At 43.1% G+C, this 26371-nt stretch overlaps 1 protein-coding gene across 1 annotated transcript; it reads left to right on the forward strand.

Moving 5' to 3' along the window:
* On the forward strand, positions 1-24762 carry DNAJC8 (DnaJ heat shock protein family (Hsp40) member C8). Its single transcript, XM_061391161.1, has 9 exons — positions 1-144; positions 3261-3362; positions 11419-11475; positions 14964-15030; positions 15551-15645; positions 17181-17252; positions 19951-20042; positions 22366-22441; positions 23945-24762. The coding sequence occupies exons 1-9, from the start codon at positions 67-69 to the stop codon at positions 24065-24067; spliced, it is 762 nt and encodes a 253-aa protein (XP_061247145.1). The 5' UTR covers positions 1-66; the 3' UTR covers positions 24068-24762.
* Positions 24763-26371: the final 1609 nt, after the last annotated feature.

The following is a 26371-nucleotide window of genomic DNA, read 5'->3' on the forward strand; positions in this document are numbered from 1 at the left end:
GGGCCTGTAAGAATCACGTGAGGAGGCGCCTGCGCAGAAGAGTCACGTGGTCGCTGGGCCGGGGAAATGGCGGCTCCAGGAGAGAGCGGGGCTTCGGGTGGAGGAGGCAGCACGGAGGAAGCATTTATGACCTTCTACAGTGAGGTAAACACGGAGTGAGGAATGGCGGCACTGGGGCGACTCCGCCCGGGGCTATCCTCCCAGTGGGAGAAGGCAGTGATCCTCCTGGCCTGGACCGTTGGGCGGCCCCTCCTGTCTGGCCTTTTCGGCGGTGGGGGACTTAGGGTGTGTGTGTGTGTCTCCTCCTGATACTGCAGGGGGGATCCCCTGGAAAACTAAAAAGGGGCGGGGGTCTGACGTTTGTGAGGAGGCGTCGAGTTTGGCCAACGAAGTGCTTGGGCGCGCGCAGAGTTCCCCAAGTTCGCGTAGTCGGGTGCTTTCTGCAGCTGGGAGATTGGGTCTACCTGGGGGCGAGTTAAACGGCTTGGTCCCCGTTTGTATTCAAAACGGAAGCACTCTCTACTCTTAGTCCTCTGTAGTGAGTTTTAGTAGTAGTTATTTCTGCCATTCGAGAATACTAGGTATTGTGCATCATACCATGTAGGCACTGTCTCCATTTTACAGATGACATACCTGGAGGTTTAGGGAGGTGAAATAATTTGTTCAGGGTCTTAGAGCAGATAATAGTTTGGTATCATGTTAGGACGGGAGTAAGTTTGGTTTGAGACTTATTTACTGTCGGTATCTCCATCGGGCCCTGCGTAGTAGTTACTCAGTATTTGTTGAGTGAATGAATGAATGAGTGGATGAATGAATAAATGAAAGAAAAGGATGGTTCTTGGAGTCATAGGACCTCGGATTGGATTTTTGGATGGCTGTTAACAGGACTGTGACTGAATTCTTTCAAGCCATTGATTTTGCTAATCAATTTTCACGTTTGTAGAACGAGGTTTATTATTAAAACAAGAGTTTTAATGAGGGTTAAAAGAAAGCTTCATAAAATATAAAGAAGAAGCTACTTTGTAAAAGTTAAAAACAAGGCTGAATGTGAACTTCTTTAGCTTGGCGTGGATTTGAGGAATGGAGTTGCTCTCTACCTGGCTGTGATGTATTCAGAGTTAAGCACCGTGTTAAATTCACCTTTTATCTCTGATATTTGTAACAATGCTCGCTACATAGTTGGGCTTCCCTAATGGCTCAGACGGTAAAGAGTCTTAACTGCAGTGCGGGAGACCAGGGTTCCATCCCTGAGTCGGGAAGATCCCTTGGAAAAGGAAGTGGCAACCCACTCCAGTATTCTTGCTCCGAAAATTCCATGGATGGAGGAGGCTGTCAGGCTACCGTCCGTGGAGTCGAAAAGAGTCGACACGACTAAACGACTTCACTTTTGTTACATAGTAGTTTCTCCGAAATAATACATTGTAAAACAACGTAGTACATCCACTTATAGTCTACTTTCAAAATGCCTAATTCACTTTGAAGTGTTAATTTGCTGGTAGCAGTGTTTTCTGGTGGCTCAGATGGTAAAGAATTTGCCCAGCATCTGCTGGTTATACAGAAGACCCGGGTTTGAACCCTGGGTGGGGAAGGTCCCCTGGAAAAAAAGAATGGCTACTCTCCAATATTCTTGCCTGAAGAATTCCATAGACAGAGGAGCCTGGCGGGCTACAGTCCATGGGATCGCAAAGAGTGGGACACGACTGAGCAACTAACAATAATGAGTACTGAACAATTATAGGGGAACTTGTTTTAATTTCTTAATTTTTTTTTAAAAGCAATCCTGGTTTGTTTAAATTTTAATGTCAGTTTCATCTGTGAGCTGTATTGCACAGATGACTGTTTTTTGTTTTTTTTTTGTGGGACGGAATATTTTCTCCTGGGGGCAGTGACTTATGACTGTTTTGCTGTAGTTTGCTCTCATCTTAGCTACCCAGCAATTATGAACAGAAGGGTTTTCATGAAATGAGTTATATGCTCATGGGCTATGGGTTTCATATTAGGTACTGTACAAACATCATGGGTGTCTGATTTTCCCTTTTGTGGCCCCATTGAAATGAGCCGTATCTCTTATGAAACTCCAGCAGTGCTAGAGCTTGCCCTTCAGACACTTTTTTTTTTTTTTTTAATCTACACATTCACTGGCATGGTTTGTTTAATGAGAGAAAATGCCTAAAGGAGGACCATTTAATCATCATTCAACTAATGTTTGTTGAGCACCTGGTATGCACTTCGCCCTGTATTGTTTAGCTCCTTGGAGAAATGGTAGTTGACAGCAGAAAGAAGAATCCTGTCTTCATAGGGCTTTCATCTTATAGAGAAGGCTAAATAATGAACAGATGTACAATATAGTGTTAGGTAGTGGTAAGTGCCATGAGGAAAAATGAGACTGGGAAAAAGAGAGTATGGTGGAAGGTGGGGAGTGGCGTGCTGTTTTACAAGAGTTAAGAGGGAAGGTGCTGAGAAGGATTAGCTTTTCCTGTTATTGAAATCCTTTCCAACTCTGTTTTGGCCATAGAAATAAAGATAGTATATATAATATGCCAGAGGTTCATTCCAACTAAAATTTCAGTTCTGACAGTGGCACCAAGGATGTTTTTCTGGGGCTAGCCTGGTGCTTGTTCTCCTTGGTATCGTGTTCAGGTCAGGGATTTTCCTATTAGAGTTAGAAAGATAGAGTTATTTGCTCCCTCCCATGTATTTTTTAGGTGTACTTTTTTTAGTGTCTATTTCAGTGTAATTGTATTTTTCCTTTCTTAAAAAGTTGTGAATTAAGTTTGAACATTCACAAGTACATCTTCCATCGTTAGAGTAGAAACTCTTTGAAGGTAATAGCTGTGACATATTTATTTTTGAATCTTCTTGCTCCCTGCTCTGGAGTCAAACTGTTGGGGTTAAAATTCTGGTTTATAACTTGAGTGATTGGGCAAAAATCTGAGTGGTTACAAAAAAGTTGAGTGGTTACAAGTCAGTTGACCAAACTCTTAGATTTGTTATCTGAAAAATGTGGATAATGGTGGTACCTACCATAAGGGATTGTTGAGAAGAATGAACACCTGTAAAGGTTTTGTAATTTCACATTAAATTAAAAGTCAGTAATTTGTAGCTGTTGTAATTATTCCTAAAGTGTTTAGCAAAGTACCTTGAACATGTAGACACGCAAATAAATGTTTGCTGACCATGTCAGTGAGTTATTATTGAGATGACAATTTACAGTTCATTACTGAGCTTTACTAATGTGGTTTTTATTCCCTTTATTTTAGGTGAAACAAATAGAGAAGAGAGATTCAGTTCTAACGTCCAAAAATCAGATTGAAAGGTTGACTCGTCCTGGTTCCTCCTACTTCAATTTGAACCCGTTTGAGGTGAGCCGTCTGATGTTAATGTGGCCTGCAGTAAGGAATTTTACCTAGCTGTGGGCAGACTTACTTCAAACACACACCTAATTGGTACTGTGCATAGTTGGAATTGAACTTGGGTGGCTTTATTGTGAGCAGAGCTTGCTGTCATCTTTTAGTAACCCAGATATATATAGATTTATTTTCAGGTGTGATGGAATAGCTAGCCTTGGTAAATTTAGGGTCTTTGATTTAATTTATTTGTTAAAACTTTCCTGTTTCACCACGATAAAATAACTCAACAAGCAAAAAATGATCATATGATTATAGACAGGCATGTAAACTTTTGAATTTCCTTAGTTTTATAACTTCAGACATTTCCTGATGATAAAAGTAAATCATGTTGTTATAAAAATTAGAAATATACAAATAGCAAGAATAGTCATGTATAATTCCATCTAAGAAAACAGCTGTTTATTTAAAAAAAATTTTTTTTATTTGAAGTGTAGATTTTTTTTTTAAAGTATTATTTATTTATTTGGTTGCACTGGGTCTTCATTGCTGCGAGGGGTCTTTCTCTAGTTGTGGTGAGTGGGGACTACTCAATGAAGTGTGCAGACTTCTTGTCATAGCGGCTTCTCGTTAGATTCAGTTTATGCAATGTTGACAAGAATAGCACAGAAGTGACACTGCATTGTCTCTGTCACCTGTAAAGTGGAACATGATTTTGATTTAGCCTATTACTAGTGATGTTAAGTTGATCTCTTAAAGAAGTGCCTGCTAGGTTTGCTTATGAAATTAGCTTTTTCCCCCTTTCTAGGAACACTTTGAGAATGTTTGAATATACTGTCCTTGTCGAGGTTTCAGTTTATTCATTTGTCAGTGTAGACTTGGGGTTTCCTATTTTATTCAGTGGGTTATGATTCAATATTACTTATTCTGATGCTCAGATATCCCAGATTTGACCAGCAGGTTACTTTTAAGCCCGTGCTTGCCTTTTCTTTTTATTTAATCATTCTTTGATTCATAGGCACTCTTGTACTTCTCTGAACCCAGCCTTGAATTAACCATTTCTTTGAGGATCTCTTGAACTCCTTTTAATGAAGAAGGATATTTAGAAGTCAAGATTTGGGTGCTGAGCATACCCATTGCCATTGTCATTACTCCCAGGCCCTGTTGGTAGATAGGGCTAAGGCGTGTGTGTGTCTGTGTGTACACATACATGTATTACATAAAAGTTCAACCCAACACCACAGGGTTTATTCTAGGCCGTTTTTCTTCCAGTGTTCATAGTTCCCTTCTCTGATAGCAGTCTGGCTCCTGTTATCTTAAAGTACTGGTATTTTATTTATGCATTTGGCTGCCTCGGGTCTTTGTTGTGGCACACAGGATCTTCACTGCGTTGTATGGAATCTTTGGTTGCGTTGCATGGGCTCTCTAGCTGTGCCACGCAAGCTTGGTAGTTGTGGCACTCAGGCTTAGTCGCTCCTTGGCCTGTGGGAACTTAGTTCCCTGATCAGGGATCAAACCCTTGTTCCCTGCATTGCAAGGCAAATTCTTAACCAAGGCCCTCCCACTGTCTCTAATATATATGTTTACTTAATTGATCCCCGTGTATGAATCTGATCTCCCATCCCTTCCCTCGTGTGAATGCCCTCCTCTCCCTGCTTCACTCTCATACCAACCCCAGGTTGCCTCACAATGCAGAAACCCTTCTCCCCACCTCTGAACTCTCAACTCCACTGCCAGGTCACCTTCGCTGTGGGTGTGGGTCTCACCTGGCTCTGCCCTCCGTGCCTGCCCTCCAGCTGCTGGGAACTGTCTTCATCCTTCCTGCGTCCGGCATCCTCCCCACCAGGCAGGCATCCTTCCTGTCCTGCTCTGGCTTTGACACCCCGTGTTAGGCTACCTTCCTCTGGGAACACCCTCGTCACCTTTTTTGGGTTCTGACTTCATACTCCAGATCACTCCCTGCGTGGAGGTCCTCTTCACTCTGCTCATGTTCCAGCTCTCTGTGCCAGTAATACCTGGGCTCCTGGTCCCAGTTGGGCTGCTCTGTTACTTTGATGCCCTCTTCCATGGACACCCACCTCACTGTGCCTCGGCTTGCACACCCCATGCTAGGCTTGGGTTTCACGGAGATGTCCTTGTTGGGCTCCTGCACTCTGTGCCCATCCATATTGGCAGTCTCACCCTGCTTAGGTTCTGACACCAGGGGGCAGGCTGCCTGTCCATAGAGATGCCCTCTTCAACCCACTTTGGCACTTCCTGTCGAGTTAGCCTTCTGTGGATGCTCTTCTCACCCAGCTTGGGTTCCAGCACCACGTGACTGGCTGACACTCCTCCTGGGGTTCCTGTCTTCTTTGTCCCAGGTAGACTCTGACGCTCTGCTTTGGCCATCTTGACTTCCTACCCAAAGTAGATGTCTACTTTGCTTGGTCCCACTTAACATATTTGAAAGAGAAGAAGAAAATGAAAAAGCTGAAACTTAATCATAACTAATCATTAATTAAGCATAACTTAACTGATCATTAATCATTTAGTTATGATTTTGGGGAGGACAGAGGGGAAGATGATATATTTGAAACGTGATAAAAGAATCTGACGGTATATCCATTCTGTTGTATTTTAAATTGAGATAGTATATACTGTGAAAAAAGTGAAAGAGGAGAGTGAAAAAGTTGGCTTAAAGCTCAACATTCAGAAAACAAAGATCATGGCATCTGGTCCCACCACTTCATGGGAAATAGATGGGGAAACAGTGAAAACAGTGTCAAACTTTATTTTTTGGGGCTCCAAAATCACCGCAGATGGTGATTGCAGCCATGAAATTAAAAGATGCGTACTGCTTGGAAGGAAAGTTATGATCAACCTAGATAAGCATATTGAAAAGCAGAGACATTACTTTGCCAACAAAGGTCCGTCTAGTCAAGGCTATGGTTTTTCCTGTGGTCATGTATGGATGTGAGAGTTGGACTATGAAGAAAGCTGAGTGCCGAAGAATTGATGCTTTTGAACTGTGGTGTTGGAGAAGACTCTTTGAGAGTCCCTTGGACTGCAAGGAGATCCAACCAGTCCATTCTAAAGGAGATCAGTCCTGGGTGTTCTTTGGAAGGAATGATGCTGAAGCTGAAACTCCAGTACTTTGGCCACCTCATGCGAAGAGTTGACTCATTGGAAAAGACTGATGCTGGGAGGGATTGGGGGCAGGAGGAAAAGGGGACGACAGAGGATGAGATGGCTGGATGGCATCACCGACTCCATGGATGTGAGTTTGAGTGAACTCCGGGAGTTTGTGATGGACAGGGAGGCGATGGACAGGGAGGCCTGGTGTGCTGCGATTCATGGGGTTGCAAAGAGTCGGACACGACTGAGCGACTGAACTGAACTGATACTGTGAAAGGGAATCACTTGATTGTATAGCTTACCCCTTTATTCATTAAGATAATTCCTGTTTTCTGTGGAGATCTGATTGCTGAGGAGTAACATTGTTGGGACTAGGGTGAATGCTAGGATTTTGCTCTCCTGCCAGTTAATGTGGTTCTGGAGGTGGAACTTACTGCTCCATAGCTCCTGTCCTGGTTGTAGGAAGTGTGTGTGAATGTGTAAAGAATACGGTAAGGTTGACACACTTGAGGAGGTGCAAGGTGGTGTTTAAGTTTGTAGGACTCCATGACTGTCCATTAGAACTTTTGTCTTTTCTATTTTTTTACAAATACGCTGGCCACTTTGTAGTACGATGTTAAATTTCTCTTTAAATTGAAGTGTAGGTGATGTTCAGTGTTGTGCTAGTTTCAGGTGTATAGCAAGGTGAGTCACTCGTGCATATATGTGTGTGTATGTGTGTGAATATATATTCTTTTTCAGATTCTTTTCCATTATAGCTTATTACAAGGTACTGAATATAGCTCCCTGTGCTGTATAGTAGTAGGTCCTTGTTGTTTATCTGTTTTATATATAAAAGTGTGTATCTGTTAATCCCAAATTCCTAATTCATCCACCCTCCACCCTCATTGTCTTCTTGTAAAGTTGATTTTTGGCCCTAAGTCAGGATTAGGTATTCCTAGAAATTTAGGAAATCTTTCTGTTGAGGGGAAAAAAAAATCTTGTTTAGAAAAAAATCTTCAATTTAGGGAAATACTTCTGTTTCTTCATGCAACAACTCGAGACATCTAAATGAAGCAGACTTTTCTCCAGAAGTAAGCAGACTGGTCTTTCCTAGTAAGAAGTGATGTCATAATAGCTGTCCTGTTGGCTGTAAATTGAAATGTGAGTAGTCGTCCAATGTACCATTTTACTGAGCAGCAGGTAGAAGAGGGATGCTGAGGGGTCTTATTACAGGAATTCTAATCCACAGGGCATTCCCTGCCCCCGCCTCCTGCCATTAGTGCAGCTCCCTATTTGGACATATTTCTAACCTTCAGCTATTATCCGAGCATCTGTCTCTTATGCATCCTAAGAATGTCTCCTCCCCCACTTCTTTCATAAGCTTAGATGAATCTGTGCTCCTGTTCAGTCCTGCCTTCTTCATGTTCCTTTTTTCTGTTTAACTTTAAAGCCCCAGGAGGCAGCACCACAGACTTGTGTTTTCTGTTTATCTTGTTTGGCACTTTGGAAAGAAAGATATTTGTCTCACAGGACTCTGGAACTTGCACATTATTCACAGGTCAGAGAGTTCAGATATGACCTAAGACTGGATTTCTCTTTCAAGCAGAAGATCCTAAAGGTGACAGTTGCACTTTATTTGAGTTCAGGAACTTATATTGATGTAAATGCCACAGTCAAGCGTTTTCATTTCTGTGTGATGATTTATTCACTCGCTGAGGTCCAAGACTGTGGATTTTTCTTTGCAGCATCTCCAAAGCCTGAGACATAGTAGGAGCTCAGAAAAATCTTCCAAGAGTCTGAACAGACCTATGTGCTTCCTTAGAGTCATACTGATTGACATAGTATTTATCATTTTGGTAAGAATTACTTGTGACTTGTCTGTTCCTTCCTTTGTGGACCTTAAATTCCAAGAGAACAGTAGTGAGCACAGTATCTAGCAATCCCAGTTGCTTATACATTTGTATTGAATGTATAAACTGGCTTCAAAGAGGTTTGGGCTGGTATAGGCCTGTTGTCTTTACTGTTTCATGGCTACATATGGCACCTGCAATGCTTAAAGATAGGAAAGGAGCTGGATTAGCTAACTTTGAAGGCACTCAGTGAATGTATGTCGCAGTGATCAGTGTATGTACAATCTGAGTCTTGGAAAAATAACTTTGGCATGTGTGTGTCGGTATGTGTCTGTTATACATTTTTGTTGTTGTTTAGTTGCTAAATCATGTCCACCTCTTCTGTGACCCCGTGGATTGTAGCCCACCAGGCTCCTCTGTCCATGGGATTTCCCAGGCAGGAATACTGGAGCAGGTTGCCATTTCCTTCTCCAGGAATCTTCTCAACCCAGGGATCGAACCTGTGTCTCCTGCATTGGCAGGTGGATTCTTTACCACTGAGTGACTGGGAAGCCCTATATTTATACATACCCCATCATTTTTGCCAGATCATCTGAAAGTAAGCTGTAAACATTGATGCTTCATGCCTAAGTATCTTAGCATGCCTCTTCTCCAAACAAGAACACATTTCCACATAACCACAACACTATTACCACACCTAGGAAAGACCACATTACTGCAATTCAGTAAACATCATCAGGCATAGAGTCCACACTCAAATAACTCTAATTGTCCTAAAAAAAAAAAAAACCCAAAACCCTAAGTTACAACTGTTTTAGTTTTTAACCTGGGAACCAGTCAAGGTTTATGAAATACATTTGGCATGATTGGTTCTAGATTGTAGCTTTATTGAGGCTTTTTTCTTTTTTGTGAGGGCAGGATGATTTCCATCCTTTCACGTTCATCTGAACACCTTTTTGGGTGTGCTGGACTTCCATCTGTTTGCTCCAATGCATTCCTTTTTTTCAGAACCAGGAAAGGTAGGGTTCTCTAAATATTTGTGTGTGTGCAGTTATCTCCCTTTGTCTATAAATCTCATTTAGCTGCATTTTTCCTTTTGAGTGACTCCCCCCACCCCCAATTCCTTTCTCCTTTGGGGTGGTATGGTGGGGCACACTCATTCTTGAAAAGTCTTTGTTTTAAAGATTTTCCTTTTCCCTCATCCACAGTTGTATGCCTGATATTTGAGAATTGGTATTCTAAAGAAGTCTCTTGAATGTAGGGGTGATTCAGCTTCCTTGCCTACCAATAACTCTGCTGCTGTAGGTGGGCTGTTTGAATGTTTGGACAGCTTGCTATAAATCTTGACATTACTTGTTGTCAAGTTTTTCTGAGACCCTGTAAGCCTCTGACTAAGTTTGGCAGATTATTTTTCAGTTTTAACTTCTTTGGTATGTATTTTTCATTTCAAGATTTTTTTTTTCTCTTTATCCTCTTTAATGATAGATCATCAGTTCTATTAACCTCAAACACACTTATAGCTGACCTCTGTCATCTTTCCTAACCAGGCATCTCAAGCTGTAATATGATTCAGATCACCTGGGGATCTTGTTGAAATCTTGATTCTGATTCAGTCACACTGACGTTGGGGCCTGCTCTTCTGAATTTCCAACAGACCTTCTCACCCTGTGCCCTTTAGCCCTTCCTTACGCCTTGAATACTAAGTAAATAAATAGATACTATGTTGAATCCGTGGAGTAAACTGTGAAATCATCTGGTTTAATTGTATTTCTTATAATGAACCCTTCTTTAAAAAACTGTGTTTATGGTAATTTAAAAAATGTTTTCCCTTATTTATCTTTGCATTTCTAAGTGTATAGCAGCATGTTCAGCAGGTAGTAGCTACTGTGTAAATGTTTGAATGAATCTATGTTGTGGTGGTGGGATCAAAATCCTTGATGAGGAATGTCAACACCAGGATACCCAGGGTTGGAGAAGAATGATAAAATTTGTTTTTAAACCGTATTAAGCCCAAAATAACAGATCTTCCCGCCATTTCACTGTGCACTAGTTCTGCTGAGCTGGAATTGGAGTTTCCTGGAGTGAGCCCCAGGCGTTGCTCTCAGGTTTCCACTCCGGGTTGAGAAACATTGAGCTGTGTAAATTTTAACATGGAGCCAAGTCGCATTTCTGAATTGAGGTGAAAATCAGGATATATTTAAAGTGATGAAAGGGAAGAACTTCCAACCAAGAATATGCTACCTGGCAAGACTCTTGTTCATATTTGACAGAGAAATCAAAAGCTTTCCAAACACTCAAAAGTTAAGAGAATTCAGCACCACTGAACCACCTTTACCACAAATGCTAAAGGAACTTCTCTAGGCAGGAAACACAAGAGAAGGAAAAGACCTACACAAAATAAACCCCAAACGATTCAGAAAATGGTAATATGATCATACATATTGATAATTGCCTTAAATGTAAATGGATTAAATGCACTAACCAAAAGACAGACTGCCTGGATGGATGAACACATGTGCATGGATCTCCACTTACCACATCACTCTACTTAAGCCTCCAAATTGTATGTAATAATTTTATAAATGTTTCCATTATGGCTTGCACTTGTAATTATCTTTTATTTAGTTTATTGTGAAAACTGATAAACATCTTTTACTGTTGTTATAAAAATCAGATAGTCTTGTGGGGGGTGCTTTATTTGAAAATCAACAGTTTTCCCTCATTTAAAAAAACAAACAGGTAGCCAGCCTAATTATTTCCTTGTTGAGTTGCTATACTTTTTCCACATTTGCAAAGATAAGTTAGAGGGTGGGTGCTTTTCTTAATGAAAAGGAGTGAATGAAGGAGGAAGGCAGCATTTTTCTCATGGTCTGGAAGCATGTACTGGTTATAGTGTAATTTATTATTTTTCTGATGGCGTGAAAGTAACCACTGAATTAATTGAGAACCCTGAAACACTGTCACTGTTACTCTGTTACAGGTTTACTCATTTCTCTTTCTTGAACATTTTTTAAAACTGTTCTACAACACTGACAACTGTTAGATGCCAATTATAATTATTGGGGATCTCTTAAACCTATAAATTCTTTTAATCTCTTTTACAATTTTGATTTTAATTCTTCCAGGTTCTTCAGATAGATCCTGAAGTGACAGATGAAGAAATAAAAAAGAGGTTTCGGCAGGTATGGTACTGTATTCCTGTAATAGGTGGAGTTTGAGCCTTTTGAAAATGTGTTGAGCACATGATTTTCTTAGGACTTAACTGTTACAACTTTTGGGTGAAATTTTAACTTTTTTTTTTCTTCAATTTTGTAATTCTTAAAAAAAATTACAGTGACTTAATCTTAAATAATTGAATGACCATAGCTTACCTATGATTGGAGAAGGAAATAGCAACCCCCTCCAGTGTTCTTGCCTGGAGAATCCCAGGGACAAGGGAGCCTGGTGGGCTGCCATCTATGGGGTCGCACAGAGTCAGACACGACTGAAGTGACTTAGCAGCAGCAGCAGCAGCTTACCTATGAATAGGATGAATTTAACATCCAAATAGAATCTCTCCAGCCCCTTAATTAAGAGCGGGAAGTACAAGATAGAGTAGAAAGCTTTCACGAAGTCATACTGTACAGTACTTACCAAATCCCCTGGCTTCTAGGAGAGAACATGTTAAATGATTCATAGTAGTGATTTACTTTTAAGATCCCATTCCTCAATAATTCTATCTTTTGTGAACCTATATGAATACTCAAAAGATACCTGATTTAATATAAAGAGTGCTTTCAGAAAGTCCTCTCAGAAAGGAGATCCAAGACCTCTGATTATTACTCATTCTAATATTTAATAACTCAGACTGTAGAGTTTATAGTAGCCTTTTAAAACACTCTTCCAGTCTGGGGCTTCTCTGTTGGATCAGATGGTAAAGAATCTGCCTGCAGTGCAGGAGACCTGGGTTCGATCCCTGGGTTGGAAAGATCCCCTGGAGAAGGGAATGGCTACCCACTCCAGTATTCTTGCCTGGAGAATCCCATGGACAGAAGGGCTGGACGGTCTACAGTCCATAGGGTCACAAAGAGTCAAACACAACTGAGCGACTAACACTTTGACTTTCAGTCCAGTTTTGACAGCTGAGTAACCCCCAGCATTTTCTTGTATGAGCTGAATAATCATACTCCCTCTAATGTCTTTGGAAATTAAAATTTCTTTATATTTCATGCCTTTAAAATTTCTTTTTTCTTCAACTTACATCTTTTATATACTTTATTTTAAAAAGTTGTTTTTTGGCCGCACTGTGAAGGATGGGGATCTTAGTTCCTCCACCAAGGATCAAACTTGCACCCCCTGCAGTAGAAGCATAGAGTCTTAACCATTGGACCACCAGGGAGTTCCCTGTGATTGCTTTTTCAATACAGCCATTGCCTTTCCATTGCTGACTCGTAATTATCTTCAGATCTATTATTAAGCCAAGGTGTTTTTAATCTTTGCCTACCCAGTCATTTCCCATGATATAACTTGATAGTTTTTTTTGGTTCCTGAGTTCTACTCTGCACTTATGTTCAGCGTTTGCCTCTTTTTCTAAAATTTCTAGTTTTCTAGTGTAGTACATTAGCAGTTTTCCCCAGTTAAATAAGCATTTATTCAAATTCATAGTCAAAACTTTTAGACTATTTATGTAACAATACAAAGAACTCAGATTTTTTATTTAGTTGTTAATAGGCCCTAATAGTGGAGAAGGCAGTGGCACCCCACTCCAGTACTCTTGCCTGGAAAATCCCATGGACAGAGGAGCCTGGTAGGCTGCCGTCCATGGGGTCGTGAAGAGTCGGATACGACTGAGCGACTTCACTTGCACTTTTCACTTTCATGCATTGGAAAAGGAAATGGCAACCCACTCCAGTGTTCTAGCCTGGAGAATCCCAGGGACGGATGGCCTGGTGAGCTGCCGTCTATGGGGTCGCACAGAGTCAGACACAACTGAAGCGACTTAGCAGCAGCAGGCCCTAACAGTTAAGAGTCTGTGCTGGAGCTGTATGACTTGAGTTTCAGCCTTGGCTGTACCTCTTACAAGCACTGTGAGCTCTGGCAACTTACTTTCAACTTTTCTGTGCCCTGTTAGCTCATTTGTAGAATTCATGTAACACTAGTGACTACCTTGGGATTGTTAATAAGGATTTGAATGAGTTACACACAAGCAGTTAGAATAGGTCTTCTTTATGTGCTGTTGTTTATGTGTATTGGTATGCTAAGTTCTTTACTTGCATTATCTCATTTCATCTTTACAACAATCAGTGATCTAAAGGTATATAGTATTGTCCCACTTACAGAGGAGGAAACTGAGGCGGAGATTAAGTGAACTGTTCAAGGTCTCACAGGTAGTTGGTGGTTGCATTTGGAATTGGAACCCAGGGTTCTGGCTCCAGTAGTGCTGGGCTTAGCATTAGAGGCCCACTTGCTTTCATCCCAGCGCAATCCCTGTGTTCAAGCTGTTTCTGTCTTTCAGTGACAGGTCAGTGGTTCTGAAAGGGTCACCTGTGGAGGTTTTGTTTTTAATTTTTTAGTCATAAGAAGTTTTAATTATATTTTAAAAAGAAAGAATAAAACAATGAGAGCCCATATATTCACCTTCAGTAGCTGTGTATTTTTGGCTGAATTGTAAATTACAGACACCATGATACTTAATACCTAAATACTGAAGCAGTTATCCCACCAAAGTAAAAGAGGACATTTTCTTTTTTCTTTTTTAATAGGAGTATAATTGCTTTACAGTATTGTGTTTCTGCTGTACAACAATGTGAATCAGCCATAAGTATACATATATCCCCCCCCAAAAGGACATTTTCTTGTATAACTGCCTGTCGCACCTAACAAATCAACACCAGTTCCTTTGTATAATATCATCTGATACCCAGTCTGTTGCTGTGTTATGCTCAGTCATGCCTGACTCTTTGCCACCCCATAGACTATAGCCTGCCAGGCTGCCCTGTCCATGGAATTTTCCAGGCAAGAATACTGGAGTGGGTTGCCATTTCCTACTCCAGGGGATCTTCCCGACCCAGGGAAGGAACCCACATCTTTTGTGTCTGCTGCATTGGCAGGCGGATTCTTTATCACAGAGCCACCTGGGAAGTCTGTGATACACAGTCTAGTAGAGATTTAAAAGAGATTTAAAAAGTACAGATGCCTGCGACTCATTCAGAAGGTCTCAGGCTGGAAAGTAGACCTCTGTATTCCTAAAAATCTTTACAAGGTTCAAGCATAGCTGGAACTGAGAGCTACTGCTTCATATTAGAAATTCTTTCAGGAAAGAGGTGATATCTCAGACCTGTTTAATCCTCTTTAGTGCTCCATACGAGAAACATAAAAGGAACTTGGTACTTTTCATTTTTCCCTTCCCTCACCCAAAGTATCAGAGCATCTTCATGATGCCAGGCTGATATTTGTTCTCAACTAGCTGTTTTCCACCTGTGTGCATTTACCTGTTGATATTTGAATTTTATTAAGGACTAATATAATACCTCTGGGCATTTTATGACATTTATTAATTTGTAAAAAAATGCTTCTGGCTAACTGTTTTTGCCCTAGTATCTTAGAGCTTTTGGTTTTAGAGAGGTGCAGTGCCGGTGAAGAGTTGCTAAATGTTCCTCTTACTGAAAAACTAACTTTTCTCTGATTATAGTTATCCATACTGGTGCATCCTGACAAAAATCAAGATGATGCTGACAGAGCACAAAAGGCTTTTGAAGGTATTTGTAAATTTACCTGCTTGTGAGTAACATTCTGTCAATGCTAAGGACTAATTGTTCCTAGTCCTGGATCAAGAAAAGAATGTTGTAGTTTTGTCTTCTGGTCATGAAGAAGCTGTGGTTTTCAGAATAGTTGTCATTCAAAGCAGAATGTTACTGTTTAGAAATAGGCCTTAACTTTGCTTAGTTAAAACTTTTGTGTGCCAACAAAGACTATTTCTGCGTAGGCTCATTTTTTTTTTTTTCCTTTGAACATAAAAAATAATTGGAAGAATTTGATCACTGAATTAAATCTAGATATGGTGTAATTAGCCTTGAGTGCATATTTAATTTTCTTCCAAGGCTCTCAAAGAAAGTCATTGCCGTAGTTGTATGTTTTTAAATTAGTGTAACAACAGTAAATAATTTAACAAAGTAGGGAATGCTTTTAGATGGCACAAGTCCATTTGCACTGCCTGAGTAGAGTTCAGACTTTGAGAGGGTGTTTGCAGAAACAGTTAATTTCAATGTTTTGCATTAGCTGTGGACAAAGCTTACAAGTTGCTACTGGATCAGGAACAAAAGAAGAGGGCCCTGGATGTAATTCAGGCAGGAAAAGAATACGTGGAACACACCGTAAGTATTTATAGTGCTGCTATGTTTACAGGAAGTATTAGTGCGCCTTGGGCACCCTGCAGGAGGGTGAACGTTACTGTTGACATAGCAACGCCTGCCTGGCCTGACTGCCCCTGCGGTCTCCGCTTCTTTGCGGTGGCTGTGGTCATGCACAGTGCGTGCCTGAAGCTGGCCTTCACTCCTGGCGCTGAGGGTGCGTGGCCAAGACGCTGCACCTGCCTCTTCCCCTAGCACTGCTGTATGTGGAAGCTCTTCTTGTCCTCTCGGCACTGTGCCCCGTTCTGAGAGTGCAACAGTAGAGCAGCCACGCTGCTGCTTGGCCCTGGACTGTTATCCTTGTCTCTGTGGAAGAGCTGAAACAGGGGCTTGAGGAAGTCTGGCAAGGGCATATGAGTACATTTTTACAAAAAAATAGGAGGTACATGTCTGTGTTAATAGCAGGGTTGGGAAGGACTCAGCTGAAATGAATTCAGTTATAGCTGGCTGTATTTTTTTGCAATACCTAAATCTCCTGAGTGGTAGGAAGTGTTAATAAACTATCTTAACTATTTTCTAACTAGCTATCTTAAGAGAGGTCTTCATTTTAATTTTTCACCTGCTGGGGCAAAACTTTTGAGGCTGTTTTATAAGGGCAATTTCTATTGGGAGTGAATATAGATGTGACCTTTTATTTGAAGAGCTTTGGTATCTGTAACAACTGTATAACCAATCATAGTGATGAGGCCAGTTTAGATGAAGGAAATGAGTAAAAAGAAGAGACAGACTGCCATAATTGTGTCTTGTTGGTCAGACGCTGGAATTCGAGGGCCAGATTCTGGTAGACACCCAGGAAAGGACCTGACGATTTGTCCACTAATTATTGTAATAGTTACCCTTCCTCTGTATTTTGCCTGTAAAGGAGCTACCACTCTCGGGCTGTCTGACCACAGGGTGGCAGTAGGGCCTTTCTGAGCTTGGAAGGCACTTGGCGTTTTGCTGGACTGAATGGTAATTTATTGGAGTAAATGCCATTCTTATGTGAATGGATATATTTATTTTCTGGGGGGATCTCAATGGTGGCCAAAATGATGTGAAAATTGTTGGTTTAAGAAAGTTTCCCCGTGACAGTTAACCAGAATGCAGGTGTAGAAATGCCAGAAAACAGTCACATTTGATGCCACAAATTCTGTAGCTTCTTTAAAACTTGAAAGATCTACTTTCTTTGCTGTAAACACATAACCACAAGCCCTGAAAGATAGATGCATAATCTGTTCAATGTGTCAAAGACTCTTTGGATCTGGCCTGGGATGTGAGTTGGGGACAGCGCCCCTGTTTGTCCCCCGGTGTTGGATTTTAGATGAGGTTGGAGAAGGGACCCTGGTTCCTTTTTTTCTTCGATTGCATTGCTGGTTTGGAGGGGAGGCAGGGGCTTATCTTTTTCAATGCAGACTTTTTGTTACAACTGTAGAAAAGCGCACACATCATATGTGTGCAGCTTAATGGATATTCTCAAAGTATAAGTGCTCATTTTTTGATGGAAAAAAAATTCTTTTTAGGTGAAAGAGCGAAAAAAGCAATTAAAGAAGGAAGGAAAGCCTACAAATGTGGAGGAGGATGACCCTGAGCTGGTAGGTTCGAAACGGGAAAGGCCACATCCTCTCGTGTGAATGCTTCACAGCCGGTGGGTTAAAGAGAGGGAGTTGTGAAGACTGATGCGCGCATGCTGGAAGCAGTTTACCTTAAAATATTAACATGTACATTCATTCTGCCTTTTGAAAAATCCAACTCTTTGGGGGACAGAGGACTACGGCTTTTCCTTTGAGGATGTGTCTGCTTGTTGGAGCTCACGCTTGACTTCATAAAACATGCAAAGCATCATCCATAGTTCCTGTTTTTAATTACTCCTGAAGAACATTGCAAACTGCAGTACCTATGAAGCAGACCAAGAGCAGAATCCTAGATTGTTGTTTTCAGATACCTCACCTATACCTTGAATTCAACAGCAGTTATTTTTAGAGTCTTATGTTTGACTCTTTCTAAAGCATTCCACTTGGTTTTAAAAGAACCAACAAGGGTGTCCCTGGTGGCTCAGTGGTAAAGAATCCACCTGCCAGTGCAGGAGACTTGGGTTCGATCCCTGATCTGGGGAAATCCCACAGGCCTCGGAGTAACTAAGCAGGTGTGCCACAGTTACTGAGGCTGGAGTTGTACAGCCCAGAAGCTGCAATTGCAGAGCCCACGCGCAGCAGCTACTGAAGCCTGCGTGCCCTGGAGCCTGTGCTGTGCAACAAGAGAAGCCACCACAGTGAGCAGCCCGTGCACTGTGGCCTGAGGGTAGTCCCTGCTCACCACAGCTAGAGAAAAGCCCATGCAGTAAGGAGGATCCAGCAAATAAACGCACCAACAAACATTTGTTTTTATAACCACATTCATCAATTTCTGTGATGTTTTAAATCACCTAAGTACGGTGCAGTTGCAGCTGGGATAGTTAGCTTGGGGAGCAACCACAGTGACTCTGGGTGCACAGCTGTCTACCAGCTGTGGGTACCCGTTGTGCTTCAGGTTATAATATGCTTCCGGGGAAATGCCAAGCATCGGTCGATCCTGTGGGCTCTTCAGTGGGGATTGGTTAAGAGAGAGATTCTACTTATATGTTTGTGTCTCATTGCCTCACTAGCCTGGAAAATTTCAGGTCATCTTAATCTTGCCTCAAGTTAGGTCAAGTAACTTGACCCACGTGCTTATCTTAAAAGATTCATAGAGGGGCAGCTGTCTTGCTAGGGCTGCTTCCTATCAGCTTCTTCCATCAGCAGCTCGTCCCTGCTTCTGTGTGGTAGGTAACACTGCTTCTTGAGAACTGTTAGGCCATCTTTTCCGCTGAATTTTGGGTTTACTCCATTTTAGTATTGTAGTTTTTTCTCCTCAGCCCTACTTTCCCTTCTCTTTATCCTTTTTAGTCTTTTCTGAAGACTCTTATGTATATTCCTTGGTCCTTCTCTGTTGTTAAGAACCTTAACTTTTTTTTAGTTATTCCCCTCCCCCCACCGATTCTAAAGGAGCATATGCTAATGATAGAAAAATCAGAAAAAGCAGATAAATACAAAAACATTAAAACCACCAGAAACGGTCCATCCAGGAACTTTTAAAAATATTGAAATATTCCTGTGGCTTCCATCGCCTCTTTCATTGTCCTTGTTAGGGACTGGAGTTTGCCAGCATTGCTTTCCTTGAGCGCTGCCTGGCAGGTAACAGTGTTCGGAAGTGATAGTAATTGAGGATTCCTTTATTCCCCTTTTTCTCCATATATCCCCCTTTACTCTAGTGTTTTTGAATTTAGGATATAAACCCTCTGAAATCTGCATGATGGGTAATTTTTTTATATTTCTTTGTGTATTGAAAATATACAAAGTGTTTATATTATGTTACAAATATAATATGGTGTTATATGTTTCTGTCAACGTGTGAGTCAGAATACAAGTTCAGCTGCATGCAACTGAGACCCCAAATGATGGTGGTTTGAACGAGTCGGTGCCCGTTCTTTCCCCAGTGTAGTCGTCTTTGGGAACATGGCTGCTGGACTGTGCGATTCTAGGGCTCAGTGTCCTTTCTGTAGCTCTGCCACCAAGTGTGTCGACTTCATTCTCACAGTCCAGGAGATGTGGTCACCCCTCACGGCAGGGTAGAAGGAGAGGCCAGGAAGGAAGAGGTGTGCTCCCTCCAAGAACATTCCAGAAAGTAGCTGCATCACTTTTCCTCACAATTCATTCACTGAAACTTTAGTTACATGGCCACAACTAGCTACAGAGAAGCCTGGGAGATGCAGCATTTATGCTGGGTGGCCATGTGCCTTGAGATAAGGGATAGTGCCAGAAGGGGAAGAGATAATGGGGTGAGGATGGGGATAACTAGTAGCTCTGCCTCAGTCGAGAGACTTCCGGGACCAGTCTGCTTTACGGCACCTGCGTATCTCTAGTTGTACCTCAAGTGGTGCCTCACTCAGACTAATTATAAAATATATGTACAAAGAAAAATTGGAGATTATTTTTGCAAGTTGGAAAGGGCCCTCTGAAATTTCAGTGGTTCTGATAAGCAGGTCGAGTTACTTTTGTTTTCCTCATTGATGCTTTTTTTACCAGAGCAAGGCTCCTCTGTATCATCCCCATGTGGAAGAGTTCATAGACGGATGTGTTATTTATCTCCCAGGAGAGAGCCAGCATCAGTTTTTCCTTGTTGGTCTAATTTGCTTTTGTCCTGGGCTCTATAAAAAAATTTAATTCAAATTGCTGATAAAATATTTACTTTACTTTTTTTTTTTTTTTTTGGTAGTTCAAACAAGCAGTATACAAACAGACAATGAAACTCTTTGCTGAGCTGGAAATTAAAAGGAAAGAGAGAGAAGCCAAAGAGATGCATGAAAGGTATATATTGGTATATTTGTTTAATGTTAATGTTAAGTCACTTGCTCAATCGTGTCCGACTCTTTGCGACCCTGTGGACTGTAGCCACGAGGCTCCTCCATCCATGGAATTCTCCAGGCAAAAATACTGGAGTGGGTTGCCATTTCCTTCTTGAGCCATGTCTAAATACCTAGAGTAACCAAGATGGTCTTTGGGGATTTTTCTGATGAAGCAATTACTCTGCAGTACATCATTTAAGTACTTGAAATAGCAAAACTTTGGAATCACTAGGGTAAGGAATTCTGTCTGACTTCTGGGAAATGTTGAATAGGTTTGTTCTTAGGGCGTTTATAATCAAGAGCGCCGTGTGTTTTCTTCCTGATTTCCTGGAGTGATGATGTTCAAGCTGGTTTTAGAAAAGGCAGAGGAACCAGAGATCAAATTGCCAACATCCGCTGGATCATGGAAAAAGCAAAGAGAGTTCCAGAAAAGCATCTATTTCTGCTTTATTGACTATGCCAAAGCCTTCGATTGTGTGGATCACAATCAACTGTGGAAAATTCTGAAAGAGATGGGAATACCAGACCACCTGATCTGCCTCTTGAGAAATTTGTATGCAGGTCAGGAAGCAACAGTTCAAACTGGACATGGAACAACAGACTGGTTCCAAATAGGAAAAGGAGTTCGTCAAGGCTGTTTATTGTCACCCTGTTTATTTAACTTATATGCAGAGTACATCATGAGAAACGCTGGACTGGAAGAAACACAAGCTGGAATCAAGATTGCCGGGAGAAATATCAATAACCTCAGATATGCAGATGACACCACCCTTATGGCAGAAAGTGAAGAGGAACTCAAAAGCCTCTTGATGAAAGTGAAAGTGGAGAGTGAAAAAGTTGGCTTAAAGCTCAACATTCAGAAAACGAAGATCATGGCATCCAGTCCCATCACTTCATGGGAAATAGATGGGAAAACAGTGGAAACAGTGTCAGACTTTATTTTTCTGGGCTCCAAAATCACTACAGATGGTGACTGCAGCCATGAAATTAAAAGACACTTACTCCTTGGAAGGAAAGTTATGACCAACCTAGATAGCATATTGAAAAGCAGAGACATTACTTTGCCAACAAAGGTCTGTCTAGTCAAGGCTATGGTTTTTCCAGTGGTCATGTATGGATCTGAGAGTTGGACTGTGAAGAAGGCTGAGCGCCAAAGAATTGATGCCTTTGAACTGTGGTGTTGGAGAAGACTCTTTAGAGTCCCTTGGAGTACAAGGAGATCCAACCAGTCCAATCTGAAGGAGATCAGCCCTGGGATTTCTTTGGAAGGAATGATACTAAAGCTGAAACTCCAGTACTTTGGCCACCTCAATGGAAGAGTTGACTCATTGGAAAAGACTCTGATGCTGGGAGGGATTGGGGGCAGGAGGAGAAGGGGACGACAGAGGATGAGATGGCTGGATGGCATCACTGACTCGATGGACGTGAGTCTGAGTGAACTCCGGGAGTTGGTAATGGACAGGGAGGCCTGGTGTGCTTCGATTCATGGGGTCGCAAAGAGTCGGACACGACTGAGCAACTGATCTGATCTGAGGCCAGAGCCTTCTGTGTGAATAGTGGCTGCAGTTTTGGTGAGTATTTAGTACTGTGCAGTGCACTGTCTTAGAGTGTACTTACTGCCCTAAAGGATGATTTGTCTTCCTCATCAGAAATCTTAAGGCTGGGGCTTCCCTGATGGTTCAGTGGTTAGAACGCCATGCTTTTGACTGCTGAGGTAGTCTGGTTCGATCCCTGGTCAGGGAACTAAGTAAGATCCCAGAAGTCAAGCAGTGTGACCAAAAAAAATAAAAATAAAAAAATCTTGAGGTTAATTTAGTTTACATATTTTGTATTGTTGATTGGTGTTCAGCAATAACTAGGTTTTGTTAGTTGGGATTGTGTGAAGTGGCTTGTTTGGGGATAGGGTTTTGTGCAGAAATCCTCTTGAACGAGAACTTTTGCTGTTGTGATGGTCACTGTCACAGAAGTAAGGTGGCCTGGCTTCTCGGGATGGATTTGTCAGGGTCTGAGCCCAGAACCTCCGGTTAGTGTTGGCTGGGCTTTGATGACCTGATCTGTCCATCTCTGTAACGGCAGTGCCTGTATTTTGCCCCGCAGCCCCGCCCACGGTCTCATCTGCATGTTTTAGAATGAGACGTTCGTGAAGTGCTCTGAGCTCTTTCCAGGAGAACCCTAGGGAGTTGGCTGACTTTGTATGCTGGCTTCTGTGGGGAAGATGCCTAACTTGTATGGTTAACAGAGTCTCCAAGTACCATCTAAATCCTGTGGTTTGGTTTTCCGTCTAGGAAGCGACAACGGGAGGAAGAGATTGAAGCTCAAGAAAAAGCCAAACGAGAAAGGGAGTGGCAGAAAAATTTTGAGGTAAATTTCCAAGGTGACGGGGGACTTTTATTCCAGAGGGAGAAGGCTTCCCAGCTGAGAAACTTGATTGCTGGGCAGTCCCAGGACTGCCTGGGGCAGACTGTCAGGGAGACTGTAGGGAAGAGTAGGGGCTTTGGGGACCAAGTCCTGGCTCAGCCGCCTCTCTGCTCTGGAGCTTGTTGGCAGGGGTGTGACAGGCACAGCTGCCAAGTGGGCTCAAGACAGTGGGTCACACATTTAATTTAGGGATAAACGTGGAGCAGTGCCCCACTTAGAGGTCTGTGAGTAGAACCCGAGGTTCTCTTGTAACCCCTGGTGTCCTGCCTGCAGAGAGACTTCGGGCTTGATTCCTCTTTGACACCTGGTTCATCCTTCAGAGGCTCAGCCCAGTTTCCTGAATTGAGCCACATTTGGTCTTATCTTCTGTTAACATTTAGGATTCAGGGTAGGGATAGGCTAACCAGAGATGCTGGCTTTGTTTCTGTCCCGCCAAATGTGTGCAGAGAAAGAAAATGAGAAGGCCCCTCTGTAAGGGGAAGGATTCCTGTGGCCTTCCCAGCACAGCTGGCCGGGCATTATGCTGATTTCACACCTCCAGCCAAATTTTAAGGGGCAGAAGGAAGGTTTGGGGGAAAGAGTGACTGTACTGTTGGCCAGACAGGTGGCTTTGAGCAAAGGATGCAGCCTCTGAGCCCTGGTGTCTTGGTTTGTGAAGTGGCATGACACACCGCAGCTTTTTGTGAGGGTTAGAAATGTTATTGTTCAGTCACTAAGTCGTGTCTGACTCTGCATCTCCACAGACTGCAGCACACCAGGCTTCCGTCCTCCACTGTCTCCCAGAGCTTGCTCAAGTTCATGTCCATTGAGTCGGGGATGCTATCTAACCATCTCATCCTGTCATCCCCATCTTTTCCTGCCCTTAACTTTTCCTAGCATCAGGGTATTTTCTAGTGAGTCAGCTCTTCACATCAGGTGGCCAAAGTATTGGAGCTTCAGCTTCAGCATTAGTCCTTCCAGTGACTGTTGAGGGTTGATTTCCTTTAGGATTGACTGGTTTGATCTCCTTGCAGTCCAAGGGACTCTCAAGAGTCTTCTCCACAAGAGTGCTTCTCGTCAGCACAATTCGAAAGCATCAATTCTTCAGTGCTCAGCCTTTTTGTTATGGTCCAACTCTCACATCCATACGTGAGGATTAGAAATAGCATGCACTGTTATTAGAAATAGCACTAAATATTTAGGCCAGAGGTCCCCAGCAAAGGATAGCCTCATTGTCATGAGTTTTACTTGTCTCCTCCTCCTTTTCAGCTTGTGGCTTCTCCTGCCTTCTAGGGGGTGGTATGACTCTTTCTTGGGCCCATGGAAGTGGGGGGAAACCTCTGCTTTGTTATACTGTGATTATTCCAGAGGACCAGGCCAGGTCAGCATACAAGGGGGATGGCAGAGCAGGTGTAGCCCTTCCTGTCTCCAGCTGGTTTCCTCACCTCAGACCCCTTTTGTGTTTAGGAAAGTCGAGATGGTCGCGTGGACAGCTGGCGAAACTTCCAAGCCAATACGAAAGGAAAGAAAGAGAAGAAAAACCGGACCTTCCTGAGACCACCAAAAGTAAAAATGGAGCAGCGTGAGTGACCGCCAAGGGTCACGGCCACAGAATCCTCCCCAACTGTCTCCCTCCTGCTTTGAAGGACTCATTCTTTCCTCCCATTTTCACCCCAACATAGAGTAGTATTTGCTTTTTAGTCCCTTTTGTTTTCAGTACAATTTAATACCAATCAGAGTAATTCTTTTGTACATTGAAATGAGGGGCTCGGTTTAAAAAGAAACCTCCCCCGATCCTCACCCCCTAGACCAACTGGGACCGGAAGGTGCTGCCTTCTCTTCCCACAGCCTGTAACTTAATGTTTTGTACTTCACTGAAGTGTGATGGTTAGAAGCGTCGTGTGTAGTCTGTGGAAATCATCCAGTTAAACACACTGCTGACACTGGTGTTGCCGTGACTTCAGAGACAAGCCTGGGCCACCTTAGGAAGCCCCCTCGCTTCAGTTCCTTGCTTCTGGGCGTGGCGTCCTTCGAAGCTCCAGATCAGATGGGAAGGCCACCGGCACCCAGAGTGGTCACTGGGCGCCCCGATGTCCCTGGAGTCCGGCATGTGCTTTCCCATCTGACTGGCCAACCCGCGTGGCATGAGGCTCCAAGCCACCCGACCTGTTCACTTTCCAAAGAGCTAGCCGTGCTCCATCCCGTACCGTGGTGTCCTCGCCTGTCTGCATTTGTTAGTGGTAATATTCTGTATGTGTAATAAATTTTTATACCCTAACCACTCACGTACTATTGCTCAGGTGTTATTCCACGGGTGGGTCTCTTGTTGGGCTTGGCCCAGCTGCAGAGTGCTTTGGATTTGGACAGACCTGGTTTCTGACCACTTATGTGCTGAGCCCTAGTTTTTTTCACCTGCAAATGGGAATATAGATCACTGGTTACTTTTAGGGAGGATTAGCTACAGCTTATATAAGGTAGCTACCATAGTGCTCAGCTGGTGTTGCCAGTGTTATTTCTATGAGATGAAAATACTGATTCTTGTGAGGATTAAATGAAATAGTGTATGGATGCATCCTGTCAATGGTATATATACTCTGGTGTCCTGCTGGCTGAGAGAGACAGGACTAGCCCTTGGGAGGGACAAAGGAGAAAGAAAGCTGACACCTGAAATGTGAAGATAGAAACTGGGCGACTTGAAGCTAGACTTTGACAAAGTTGTGCAGTAAAGAGTCCAGTAATCGCCGAGGTGTGATGTCTGGTAGTGTCAAGAGATCCTCCAACTTGTGACTTGCTTCTCTGTGGGAGGGGACAGAAGCTTGGGCGTCTTACTGTCCTTCTAAGTGCAGCTGAGCCCAAACTGCAGGTGACGAGACCACCAGGGTGGCTGGGTGGGGTGCAGAGAGGAAACTTTAGTCACCCTGCGGAGTGACCCATCTGAGGCAATGCTGCCCCCCCTGCGCTGGGAACATCCGTATTGCCCCCTAGCTTGAGCGCCCCCACCTCACTCCAGGATGGGTGTGTACTTGCCCACCGCTTCCCTGGAGGTTGTGTGGTGGTCACAGTTCAGCTGGCTTTTGTAAGCTCGTGAGGACCAGGCCCTGTCTTTGTCCCCAAGGAGGCTGTGTCAGTGATCAGCTCCAGGTATGCTTGTGAACCCAACAAATATGCTGGCTTAGGAGTAAAACGTGAACGCCATGGGCCCTTGGCACTGACCTCATCTTCCTGGAGCGTGTGGGTGGTGAACCGGCATGAAAGGTTCGTGTGCATCCACCCTCCGAGGAGGGGCCCTTTGATCCTGTTCTAAGTAGTTGGGAGTGCTTCCTGGAGGAAGTGACCTTTTTGAAGTTGGACACAAATGGGGCCTATCTTCTCACAGAAGTCTGGCGGCGGGCTGTCTCCGGGGTTGTACATGACCTCAGCAGTGCCACCGAGGAACCTGGCTCTTCCTTGGCCTCGCCTCTCTCCTCTCAGAAGGACTCATCACCTTACAGCTGCAGCGCCTCAGGTGGTGGTGGCAGCACACACACCTGCTGCCGAGCAGGAGTCATTCCAGCAAGCAGAACTCCCCGAAGGCGCCATTGGCCCAAAAGCGCAGTGTGGCCACCTCTAACTGTAAATCTGGGAAAACAGCAAAGGAGAATGGGCAGCCCATAGATCAGGGCGTGCCCTTGGGACTGGATACCTACTATTTCCAGTAAAGTCTTGTTGGCAAGAAAGGAAGAAAGGCAGATTGACTGGTTTAGGACGGGACTTGAGGGGAAGATGTTTCCATCAGAGGGAACGGTGTGTGCAAAGCCCTGGAGGGAAGAGTGTAGAAAATTCATGGAACTGAACACCCTTTTGTCATGCCTGGAGCAGAGAAGTGGGGCGAGGTGAGACTAGAGAGATCAGAAA

Source organism: Bos javanicus, chromosome 2 (genome assembly GCF_032452875.1).
Source record: "Bos javanicus breed banteng chromosome 2, ARS-OSU_banteng_1.0, whole genome shotgun sequence".
Taxonomy (NCBI): Eukaryota; Metazoa; Chordata; class Mammalia; order Artiodactyla; family Bovidae; genus Bos; species Bos javanicus.